The sequence below is a fragment of the Dermacentor andersoni genome, chromosome 6 (genome assembly GCF_023375885.2).
Source record: "Dermacentor andersoni chromosome 6, qqDerAnde1_hic_scaffold, whole genome shotgun sequence".
Lineage (NCBI taxonomy): Eukaryota > Metazoa > Arthropoda > Arachnida > Ixodida > Ixodidae > Dermacentor > Dermacentor andersoni.
Genome location: NC_092819.1, coordinates 98,464,555 through 98,477,446, shown reverse-complemented (window position 1 = coordinate 98,477,446; position 12,892 = coordinate 98,464,555). Strand labels below are relative to the sequence as shown.

The following is a 12,892-nucleotide window of genomic DNA, read 5'->3' as shown; positions in this document are numbered from 1 at the left end:
ACTGAGTGCAGGCGCAACGTCATCTATCAAATACCGCTCAGCTGTGGAAAATCTTATATAGGTCAAACGGGACAGTGCTTCAATGAAAGAGCTCGTCAGCACAGCACTAACCTAAAGAATGGCTATGGGAGTCATTTAGCTGGACACTGTAACAAGTGTCAATGCACCCCCATATTTGAAAAGGCAAAATTCATAGGGAAAGGAAAGGGTAAGAAGGAAAGAGAAATAGTAGAGGCCTTTCATATAAGAAAGGAAGGAGATAAATGTGTAAGCACTACTTCTCTTGCCTTGTCGGGAAAAGAAATCACATTTTTGGAAGAAAAATTAAAATCTTGTTGATTTGCAGATGTTTTTGCGACTGATGTGCGCATGCCTATGCTGAAAAAGGTATAAATATCCGGTGAATTTCAAGTAAACTTCCAGTTGGCAGTCAGCGCTTGTCTGTGGTATTTGTTTCCTTTTGTCCTCGTCTTTTTCGCGCTGTTTCACCTCAGTTATATGTATGAACCAACTAGCCCTCATCAAGATCTTACTAATGCAAATCTGCTTCATTCTTCGCCATTACTGCTTATGAACAATTTCCTGCCTATATTTCTTTTGTGTATTCTCGACTTAACGGTTAACTGTTACGTTACAAAATATTACATGTTAAGTAGATCATTATATGTCTAATGCATGTTAGAAATTATTTTTGCTAATGCCAGCGTAACCTTAAACTCACAAAGTCAAATGTATCATTTTGGATACGCTGAATTTGGTGCCTGAAAAATTTGATTTAGTGCTGTAAACCCGAGGTATCGGCCATAATAGCATTTTTGATATTCTGGAGGGAGTGTTCAATTGTGAATAGTATAGCAAATGAACTACTAATTAAGTATATCACATACTAATTAAAGTTTAATCAATTAAAATTATGTTGTTTTATTCATACAAAAGTAGTCTCCGCGGCCAGATATACGTGTGAGCAAGTTGTTTAAATTTTCTTTGATATTGAGTGATGTTCGAGCTTTGTGGGGCCAACCCACCTGCTGGTTTATTCTTTTTCAGTATAGGATGACGTATTTTTACGCTGTTCGATACCTCTGCTACTAAACCCACTTTCTTTATATCATACATGTTTTACGAGGAGGCCCACCCTACAGTCCTTACTATGGGACCATCGGCCGTAATATGTACATACTGTAGCGAAAACTAAGCTAACATATTTAGCTAAGAAAACTAAATATGAACTTGAAAAAAAAAACGTATACAAATATGAAGAGTGCCATTTCAAAATACAATGAGACGTCCGGGTCATACATGTTCATACGCTTCATTGAACCAGCCAGTGCCCTACTCCTCCAATAACCGTTGATTGCCTGTTCGGTACTTACAGAATTTCCCTGGAGGGCAAGGCTCCTTCTCATCGTTCGCACAGACAAATGGCCAGCATTCTTGTGCAGCCGGCCACGGGCCCTGAAAGAAAAACGACATTATCGGAAACATAACCCCGCATCACCGATTTTGCACGAAGGATATCACAATATGCCAAAGCCTTAAATTATCCCCATTGAACATTTGCAAGAGATGTAAGAACGATATAAAAGACCTTGCGTAAAACGGTGGCTTGGATTAGAAAGCCGACGTTACGCAATATTCTTTATGCTAATGTGTTCCAAGACAGCACTTGCGCAGCACAAGAGCGTTTGCAGCGTAGTCTATTTAAAAATTACTTTGCAAGTCTCGTCACCCCTAGTGCAGTTCCCGTCTACTTCTGCGATATAGGGCCATAGGGTAAATAACAAACGTGTCCAGTCTAACGCCTCTATAGGAACCGCTTGGGCTGCGGTCCTTCGTATACAGGTCACATTGTTGTAAATGTCGCGCTCCACACAGCTTACAATAGAACCGGGACATAATTATTCCTTCGTTATACAGATCATAGGCGATCGACTATATCTATGTCAGGTTAACTCTCTTCTTCAATGACATGGCAGCAGATGTATCAGAGTGTGCTACAGAAGGGACCTTCTAAGTTGCACGATCTTAAGCAGCTCAGGAATGCTGGTCCTGGCGAAAAGCTGCTAGCTCATGCCAGCACAGACCTAGTTGGCGGAAATTTTGGAAATGTGAATTAGCATGCACCTTTTCTAACTTAAATTTTGCAACGTGATTTGTCCTGCAACCTGTGCCACTGACCTCTCTCGACCGTAAGCACACATCTGTCAACCGTCCAAACATCCTCTGCTGACGCGTTTCTTTTTTTCATTTTTGCACTCTACGGAGACCGTGGAAGCAGGTTTTCAACTTTGTTGTAGTTTAAATCCTGTGGAATTTAGTTTGCACTTGCTTCATCGCTAATTCAACATCTTCATAAAACTGATCTATTTCATCATCCTCATGACTGGAAGTTGGAGTGTAGTCTTGTACTGCCTTTATTTTCTGTCTATTATTAAGTTTTATTACGACTACTGCTACCTTCTGATTAATGCTTTAGAATTCGTCAATGTTGTCCGCTATGTTCTTGTGGATTAGGAACCCTACTCCTTATTGCTTCTTATCTGGAAGTCCTCTACAGCAGAAAACTTGGCCATTAGTCAGCACTGTGTAAGCTTCGCCAGTTCTTCTAACCTCGCCAAGGCCAATGATATTTAACAGGGAGAGGCGGGCTAGTTGGTGGTCGATATTGGAATGCATCATGTAACCGTGCAAACGACAACGGACGAGGAAAGAAACACACAAGACAGGCGCGGAACTTCAGTTGAAGTTCCGCGCCTGTCCTGTGTGTTTCTTTCCTCGTCCGTTGTCGCTTGCGCTGTCACATCATACATGTCAATGATATCCCAGACAATGCCTGATAGTTGTTCCTCAAAGAGTGCTGCTAAGCTAATTTCACTCCAGAGAGTTCGGGCGTTACACGTTGTCATGGTCAGTGTACATCAATCTAGAATACTGGCTATTCTAGTTCAGTACAGCCATGTGCTACTTAGCGTTGATATCGCGGCCAACGCGGCGTGCGACGACGAGTACGCTGGCTGTAAGCTGGCTGAGAGCATTGCGGCTCGCTGACAGCAACCGCGTTTGGTTACGTCTGGCGCGTCGTAGGCGCCAACATTTGAACGGCGCGCCACGGTGACATTCAGTAGGCGAAGCGTTGTAAACATGTCCCGCTCCGCCATCGCCTTCGCGATGCAAGACATCAAAGAAAGAACAGAAGCATAGTGAACGGGATCACACGAGACCTTTCACTAACAACAATGCTGCTTCTTCTGAACGCATTGAAGTACTTTTTGGGGCAAGGCATTTCTGAAATACCTTATTTTAAATTCAAATGCATTTCTCGAATTCGATAAAGAATGGTTCAGGACACCTTTAATACCTAATGTTGCAGTAACAGCACTAGAGTTTTACGGCAGCGTGGTGCCGTGAGGAACGTTTTGCTGTTGGTCTGAGTGGTCGGGGCGCATACATGATTCAGGTGGTTAATGCGCGTAATAAGGCGAAGAAGAAGCAAAGGTTATTACGCGCGACCGTGCACACGTGATTGGAGGAAGAAGATTTTCGCAGCTCGCTACTGGTCGCTTCCGTTCGTTTCTCTGTTGTGCGTGAAAAAGTGGGACTCATGGCCGACGCTACCGTGACCTACCGTCAGAGTCGCTTTGAAGGACTGATCCCACTTTTCTTGGCGAGCGAAGAGCCGCCTCGCAACGCGCCGAACTCCATCTTTCGGTCCCGCAACTTGTGCCTGCTGGTATTCTTCGTGATCGCCATCATGACCGCGGCGTGCGCCTGCGCCGCCGTGGTAGCAGCTACTGCGGAATACTTCAAGTCGACGCCCTCAGACACGGCCAGAAGTGGCGAGGAAGAAGACATGGCCATTCCCAAAAGATCAGCTCGCGTAGCCTACCAGCTGCTCTCGCAAGAAAGGCCTCGGAAGCGGGTCTTCTGTTTTGTCAACACCAGCTTGCCGTCGGGGTCGCCGCGCGCGTTTGACGTCGACAACGTGTCACTTGCACTCTGCGACGCGCTCGTCTACGTTGCGGTCGGCTTGGACCCCGAGGAATCCTCTATTCGCTTCAAGAACCCCGTTGAAGACGAGGAGGCCATCCAGAAGCTGTCCAAGGCCAAGGCACCGGAGCAGACATCCATGCTTGAGACGTACGCATGTGTCGGGGGCGAAGATAGCGACAGCGCAGACTTTAAGAGAGTAATAAGTACCAAGAAATCACGCTTGACTTTCATTCGCAAGGCGGCGCAGTGGGTGCGACAGAGGGGCTTGAGCGGTCTCGTCCTGTACTGGAAGTATCCGACCGAGACGTCGAGGACCAACCTGAGCACCCTCCTAAACACGATGCGCATTTACTTCGACAAGGATAAGATCCGGATGACTGTCGTGGTGCCCTGGAACGTGGTCACTCGCCGACATGGCTACTTCGTTCGCTCGCTGTTCGACCGGTTGGACGTGGTCATTGTGGACACCCACCGGACCGTGGACTCGAGCTCCTTTCCAGTGACGACTTGCCAGAGTCCCGTGAGAGCCGTGTTCAGGGCCAGGTACCACGGCCACGCGGGCCTGTCTTCAGTGGTGGAGGCGCTCGCCGCAGCCACCACAGAGCACGACGTCCTCTTCAAGGCCGTCTTCAGCGTCTCCTTGGCTGGAGTGTCGTTCACGCTGAAGCACCCACACTTGAAGAACGGCCGCATCGGTATCAAGGCCGTCGGACCGGGCAGGCCGTTTGGCCACACCAACCTTACCGGCATCGCCAGCTATTATGACATCGTGGAGACTCTGTTGGTCAACCGTAGCTGGACGCGGTTCCTGCACGGCTACTCTCGGTGCGTGGTGGCACACACCCACGACCAGTGGATCGGATTCGAAGACAGGGTCAGCCTGCGCGCCAAGAGACCCATCTTGCGCCGAACGCATGGCATGGCCGTGTGGGACTTGAGCATGGATGACTTCGCGGGTGACTTCGGTTCCACGTGGCCACTTCTGCGTGAGATACACGAATTGGTGCAGAGCCAGAACCCGTACACGGTCGTGACGGATACTGTGCCGTTGGGGCCCTAATGCTTATGCGACAAGTTGGGGAAGTAATGGAACAAAGTGGTTGAAGAGCCGCGAGATGTACATAGCTGTTTCTGTAAGATGGGGACGGATTTCAAATGAACCATTGTGTTTTCAATAATAATTAAACGTCAGAGAAAATAAAATTCTTGAAATTTCAGAGGATACTGATGCTTATACTAGATGACTGCGAACATGCTGTTTTTGCACATCTACGTTTTCGTAAACTGTTTGGTTTTAAGCGTGAAGTCGCAGCCTGTATTTCCGGCTTCGGTGGCAGCATTTCGATGGGGGGGTAATTCTAAAAAAATATAATAGTGACGTTTCACTTCGTGAACGCAGGTTACGCCCAAGCGTATGGGCACTGTTTCGGAGTATCTAAGCTATGCCGTCTTTCTTGGCGCACCCACATTGTCGCAAGCAGCCTAGCATGTTCTACGGGAGTCTCCTAGGCACGCGTAGACCGCACGTTTCGCCGGTCTTGTTCAGCTCGTGCCCGGCGCCTGCCGACGACTTCGGGATCGGTTGACTCGGGGCTCCGCCTGCCACCGCTTGCAAGCTGCTCTGCCCTTCTCGCTCGGCTCTCAGCCTCTCGTTCACCAGACGAACCCAGTTCTTCCATAGCAGCCAGTTTCGCTGCCAGTTTCCAGCCAGTTTCGGTTTCAAGGAGCCTGCCAAGGGGAACTAGTTGTTTTCGTAGCTCCCACATGAAATCCGCTATTCAAAATTTGATCGTTGGGATAGGTGGTGTCGAGGACGGGTTCCAAAGTACTCGTTTGTTGTAGCTACCTATTGTTGATAATTAGAAAGTTAATTAGTGTAACATCTCTAATTACGCACGTAGGTGCGGCAATTTCTCTCTATATAGAGGCCACCAATGTGTACACTCTTATGGTAAACATAACATTACCGTGATGTATATTTTTCCAGTATTAAAGATGTGGGGCAGCTAAAGAAAGAAAAGAACACCCTGTATACTATAACAATTCGAAACTTTCGTATCCGTTCACCCGTATGACTTCATTCAAGGAGTGATTGTAAACATCTCTCTCTTACAAAAAAGGTGCCTTCATCAGCTTCACTAGTGTACCTGCTAATAAAAATGCCACTAAAAATGAAAAAAAGGAAAATAAAAACAGGCACATTTGCTTTTCTAACAGCGCATTCGTTAGTGAACAATTTATTTATTTATTCATATACCTTACAAACCCGAAGAACGGGTATCGGTTAAGGGGAACTTCAAAATATTACGTGGTGTAGACAGCACACAACTATACCAATAATAAGAACACGTTGTTAATAATTGTACAATTAAGAATAAAGTGCACGCAAAATCGACATTCGCCCAAGCAAAAAGACTAGAACAGCAAAAATGCAGACACGAAGTTAACTAAAGCAAGAAATTCACGTTTAGGTGCTGACGGAATTTTTCTTTGTTAGGTTCAGTTACCAGAATATTCGGAACGTCTTTCCACAAGCGGATGACACGTGGAGGGGCAAATGAAGTAAGATCATCTCTTTTACCGCGCGGAAAGAATATGCGCGAAAAAAAAAGAAGATTATGTAATCTTCGTGGCGTAAATGGGAAGACTTGCAGAGTTAACGGCCATAACCTTGGTGGTCCGTGTACGTATTTGTGAAACAACAATAAGAGTGCTATGTCACGACGGGTGTTCAAAGGAGGAATCGATAAATTGTTCTTAATTTGCGTTATGCTTGCGCTGTGGCTGTAATTTTGTGAGTTTAATCGAGCGGCTCTATTCTGAATTGATATGAGCGCGGTGGTTAAATAGATGTAACGCCAGCTACGTCATCGGACTCTCGTCATGCCGTTGTCGTCTAGCCATCGTCGTTACAGAAGTTTCGTGATACACTCCGAGTCGCACCATTGTCATGATACACTCGTCGTCATCGCACTGTCATCATGCTGCTGTCTTGCCATCGTCGTCGCTCTCTCGTCGTCGTACAATCGTCGTCATGCATTCGTCGTCATACCGTTATCGTCATGTCCATTGTCATGACGCTTTTGTTTCACCGTAGTCATCACATCTGTACCATCAGCCCACTGTGGTCAGGTCATTGTCGCTCCACCAGCTACGTCGATCCATCGACTCCATTCTTTGGTCGTCATTCCATCGTTATCATGCTGTCGTCATTTAACGGTGATTATGCCGTCGTTGTCATGCCATAGTCATCATTCCGTCGTCGTCACGCAGACGCTAGCATGCATCCATTGTCATACGTCGTTGCCATGGCGTTTGGTCCTGCGCTCGTCGTCATTCTCACAATTTTATCCGGTTCTCGTCATATCGTCATCGTCACACCATAATCGTAACCTCATTGTCCTCATATAGCCATCGCCATTTTGCAGCCATTACACCACCTCCCCGAATTAAGATCGACATGTCATCCTATAGCAATCCCGTCGTCGTTATACGCCTTTGTCACTGCATCCATATCATTCGTCTTCTAAAGTCCATCGCCACTGCGTCAGCGTCATACAGTTGTCGTTATGCCTTCAAGCTCATTGGTGACCTTGACTTGGTAAGGGATAGCCATAGCAAAGTGGGACAATATCGGAGTATGTGCCATATAGTAAAACCAACGAAAGTCTCACAATTACCACTGCACGTGTTGAACGAACGGGACTTCAGAAATACGGTCTGTCGCTACATCGCTCGAGTGATATGCGAATTACCGTCGACAGTCATCGTGCGATGAGTCCTGCCATAGTTGTTTATGAAAATAATTTGTCGCCACATATTTGTTGCAAGCTGTCTTACCAGCTATTTACTTCTGTTATACTCTCTTTAGAAAGTAAGCAAATGCAGCAATAGAAGAGTGATATTTTAATTGTTTTCTAATTAAGCCCTGTCGCCTCCAATTCCAAATTATGGACTTTAAGTCCTCACAGTATCATGAAATGTAACGCGGTTCCAACTAACGGGAAGGATGCCGCAGCAGTTTTATTACATCTAGTGTTAAACGCTCGAATAGCAGCTCGGGCTTGTTCGTTTTCCATCCTGGTGTTAACAGCGCAAAATGTAGACGAGTGTAGTAGTGTAGTGAGTAAAATGAAGTAGTGGTGTCGTCTTCTTGTTTCGGGTCTCTCGTCAAAATTTTGCGCTTTTAACACCAAGAGTGTTAAACGACCGCAGGTCTTCGAGTGGGAATTAGCATAAGTGGGCGAAAAAAAAAAGTAAACTTTCATAGCAGGCTCTACACAAATGGTTTCGACGTCCATGTCTCCCTTCTACGTTTGCTTTTAACGCCGTTTCTTATTTCTATTTTGACAAGAATGGCTGACAAACTGATTTCAGTATTTCCATAGCGCTGTGCACGTACACCCATACTTGACGCAAATGACAATTAAAGTTCGCATTCAACGGGCACTTACAGTCTCGTGACGTTCCGGGTTCTTGGTAGAGCGGAAAACTGCGCAAGCGACAATGATTTATAGCGTGTTACTAGACAGGCGAGAAATCGGTCGTTAGTCATGCTGGCCATGACGCACGTGGTCGTAAGAGGAAATTAAGAGCAGAACGCACGCTGCGATATTCACTTTCTTTCTTTGCTTATTGAATGAGTCATTAGATTGAAAGCAACAGGTTTCCGGTCGTTCCTTTACTGCTCTACGATGGCAAAAGTTACCGAGCTTACTCGCTGCATGCTGTTCGTAAGCGATTGCCAGGCGCGTGGTAAAGATGCCATATCAGAGGTAACGCATCAGCATTCAGGGTTGCGCCAACTTCCTGTACGAAGCTTCTACCTGACGAGGTTTGAAAAAAAAAGAAAGTTTACGCGTGCTATAGCGTGTGGTAATGTAAGGTATATAAGCTCTGCCCACGTTGTGTAGACACGAACGCTGCACTCTGTACAGCAGGCCGCGATAAAGCGTCAGCATGCGATACCTGGTTCTTGTGCTTGTGCTGTTTACTGCTGGTAAGTATCACAGAATGGTGCCAGATTGCGCCCCCCCCCCTCCTCCCCATAAGCGTAAATTTCAGAATCTGTGAACGAGCTAAAGTCAGTTTCGTCTTTTGCCTTTCTGTCTGACTCCAGGAAAGGTCGTATACTTAAACCTACTGTATTCTGACAGCTTTTTGTACAAATACGTATCTTTAGCCACCACTTTTGTTCGCGTCTCTCATGAAGCTAAGTGCACCACTCGTAAAAAACGTCTAATTCGACGTTATCATCAGGTTGTTTACATGACATAAAAAAAAACTTTAATAGTATTTGATTTTTGAACGAAACCGCCGTCGATAATAATAATAATAAAAAAGCTGTATGTGCGCTGCAAACTCAAACACAATTCGCATACATGCGCCAGCAAATTAGCTTATCTTATTTCTGTGAATGGCTATCTTCTCCATACAGATGTGTCTTGGCGTTCATGTTTTTTTTTTTTTGTCAAAGCTTAGCTCCTTGGCAAATTTTATGGGTTATACTGATATCAGTGCTCAGCTAAAAGGTAACATTTTGGCTTTAAACAAATTATCCTAGCATTAACATTATCAGAGCAAATTCGTTAACCTGTGAGTGGACTCCGCCTGACTCGGCTATGTTTCAGAAGTGAAAAGCAAGCGTACTATGCACGGTTTTGACGACGGAGTTTGTAACTCTCGGGTTGTTACCGCGGAAGCTATACGGCCGCTAAGTATTGTGGAACAGTGAAGGTAGTCAGAAATAGGTTTGCAAGTACGCGGCATTGGAATGTGCAATACCCATGGAAGATTAGTACCATGCATTTCACATTTCGGCGCAGCCGGCTTTAGACAATTTTGTAGACGATTTCGACGCAGCGGAACCGTCAGCCCATATGCGGCGGTAAAATACGGTGCCGCGATAGTTCCGCTTCTCGCTGTGCGAACAAACAGGCCGCCCCCGTGCGCGGCATATAAACATTTCAGACGCGTCCGCAAAGCTCTCGCGCTACAGACCGCGTGCCTCAAAGAGCCTGGCGCCTCTTCCTTTTCACAATCTCTCTCTCTCTCTCTTTCAAAGAGCGAGTTAGCGTTCGGCGAACAACGCGACCTCCAACCTGGTTGCGTCGTATCACGTGTCTCTTTGTGCAGAAAGTCCGCACGAAAACGGGAAAAAGAGCAAAAAAAAAAAAAAAAGACAATGAATTTGGTTCGTTAAAGGAATAATGCAGCGGCCGGCGTACAGTATTTGTTGCAACGAGAATATGTAGGTAGGGTTTATTATTGTTTTGTTACATAATTGCGTAGAGAACAAAGACCGGGATCGGTGCATCTGCGGGGATAACATTGATGGCTGTACCTACACGCCAACTCGTTATGTTTGCGCTGTCCTCTGTTGAACCGTGTCGGTCGATAATGTAGCCTCCGGGAGACAGAAGTCTGCAGAAGATCTCGATAAAAAAAAATAAGAAAAATCCGCTTCTTGGAGTGAACATGCTGAAATGACTATATATACACGCAGTGCTTTAGCAAAGACTTTGACGTTGTTATAAGTGCACATTGCAAGAAAGGACAGTTTGTCAATGCATGCGGATTCAGTACGAGAAACATTGCTTTTTACCATAAAATGGGCGTCAAGGGAAGGGAAGCGCAGTCGAGGATGGCACAGAACTAAAAAAAAAAATGCAGGAACGGGATGGTGTCAGCTGGTGTAATAAGGATAATGAGGATCACTGAGATAGGCTTTCGTCCTGCCTTGGCAGGCTGGTACTGATGATGACGACGTTATACTTTAGGTCGACTGCATTTCTTGGTAAACGCATGCATTGTTTACGAAACAAAGCTCGAAATCGAATTGTGACAAAGGCTTGGGGCGCGGGGGGGGGGGGGGGGGGGGTGATATGGCGGTGATGTTAACGCAGTTTGAAAACAAACCCTCAATATGCCCTTTTTTGTTGCCCTGTGCAAGTTCTATTTCCGAAAGTGTATGACTTTCTCACCACATTTTTTACAGCCATCTGTGCTTCTTCTGACAAAGAAGCATCGAACATTCCCTGTGAGACCGTAAGTGTGGCGCATGCAATGCTGAATTTTCGAGCGAAGCTTTACTGTTTGCAGATTGGTTTAAAATGGCCTCGCTCTAAGTGATAGTGGCATCCTTGCAGGAACCGTGTCCACCCGGCTACAGATGCCTGCGCATTCGTTGCGTCACGTATCCTTGCCCAGAGAGCCACTGTAAGTTGAACAAGACCAAGTGCACGGGCAGTAATATCAGAAACATTTGTTTTCGTGCACTTATGTTGTCTGTAGGTCGGCCTTAAAGCTGGTGCCACTATAACATCTTTTATATATCCTTCGTTTGAAACTTTTACATCGTTTGGGGCACATATGTTAATTAAAAGGAGCAGCAGGTGTCGTCTACAGGTGCCAACATCTCATTGAAAATATATAATATAAATAAATATAGCTAAAAAAAGTGCCTATGCGCTGCGCGTCCGAAAACCTAGCATATATTTCTGAAAGCCGTAATTGCCGATTCTTCAGATCATGGTTTCATGTCTGTTTAACCTATTACTAATACGTGACCTGGTACCGCTGCACTGTGTTCAATACATCTTTTTTTCACCTGCTTATTGATCATATGAATTTATGTGTTCTTGTTTGCGGTGGAACACAGAGAAATGGGGTAGCGGTGGTATTTCCTATCTCAATATCTCTCAAGAGAAAATATTTAAGGTCTGAAATATTAACTATTAGTGAAAGATATATAATAATAATAATAAAGATTATTAAAATGCACATGGTCTAAAAGTGCTAACTATTAAATTCGCTAGAGCAAGACATTAGATATCTAAATTGGCACATTGCTTTCTGAACTGAATTTTATCGAACTTGTTCATTAATAAGTGCCTCTATTTCACAATTAGAAGATCAAGGCTTTAATTTTAATTTACTGTTATAGAGTATTTTGCCACCTCTCAAATGTTATTCAAATCGCCAGCATCCAACAGCAAACCGAAGATCCCCCCCCCCCCCCAAAAAAAAAAAAGAAAAAAGCAAAACGCCTTTCCACGAGTGACCTTCCGTTGTCATTGAATGGCGAAGCCGAAGTGCTTGAAAATTAGATATCAGAGCTGGTTTCATATCTCTAACTTTTATTGCGGATTAAGACAACTTAAGACAACTAAAGCACGTATATTACTTAGCTGCTTGCATGGTACTAGTCCGCTGTGAAACTTCGTTTACAACACGCCGCCAGAACTGCCGATGAACATATATTATAATATTCAAGGCAAATATGCGAGTCCTTTTAGTTACTTGGACCTTTCTTTTTTACGCTTGCAGGTGTAAAAGAGAATTCTACTGATATTTTGTGAAACCAAGGGAGAAAACTGGATTACGTCAGGATGCTCAAGAACGTGGCATGACATGTTTGAGAAATGTGCAAGGTGATTGGGATTCTTCTCTCCCCCACCCTGGGGCCCTTCGGTGTTGGCACAAATAAATCAAAATGCAAAGAGGTAGCGTTGTTACAACGCGAAAATGACAATAAATAAATCACCACCCAAGCACTCCGTACAGATGGCTAACCAGCGAAGTTGAAACTTGAGGCCCCGGTGTTTATCTCTGGGTTAATCCCGACGGTGCATTAAAGTCTTCCTCAATTATCGAATACGCCTTCGTGTTTCTTAATGGAGTTACACACACGTTTGATGTCTCGAGTTCGCTCGGCGGCGTGGCTAGCAGTATCCACCCGCCATTGACGCTTGCGATTCATCAAAGTGAAACTGCGTCAAAATTACATCTGTCCGTGACGTAAGGCAAGGAATGGCTCATGCCCCCTTAAGCAACGGATTACACCTCCGTAACCACGGCCTCCCCATTACTACGACAGAAGTGAAGTGAAATTCTACGCTGG

General features: G+C 45.2%; 1 protein-coding gene and 1 long non-coding RNA gene across 2 annotated transcripts; both read left to right on the top strand.

The window, feature by feature from the left end:
- Positions 1-3,601: 3,601 nt before the first annotated feature.
- On the top strand, positions 3,602-5,171 carry LOC126523024 (chitinase-like protein 4). Its single transcript, XM_050171856.3, has one exon. The coding sequence runs from the start codon at positions 3,602-3,604 to the stop codon at positions 5,048-5,050; it is 1,449 nt and encodes a 482-aa protein (XP_050027813.2). The 3' UTR covers positions 5,051-5,171.
- Positions 5,172-8,886: 3,715 nt separating this feature from the next.
- LOC126522627 (uncharacterized) lies at positions 8,887-12,648 on the top strand. The gene is made up of 4 exons (XR_007597486.3): positions 8,887-8,989; positions 10,988-11,037; positions 11,139-11,208; positions 12,319-12,648. It is a non-coding gene; the product is annotated as an uncharacterized lncRNA (long non-coding RNA).
- Positions 12,649-12,892: the final 244 nt, after the last annotated feature.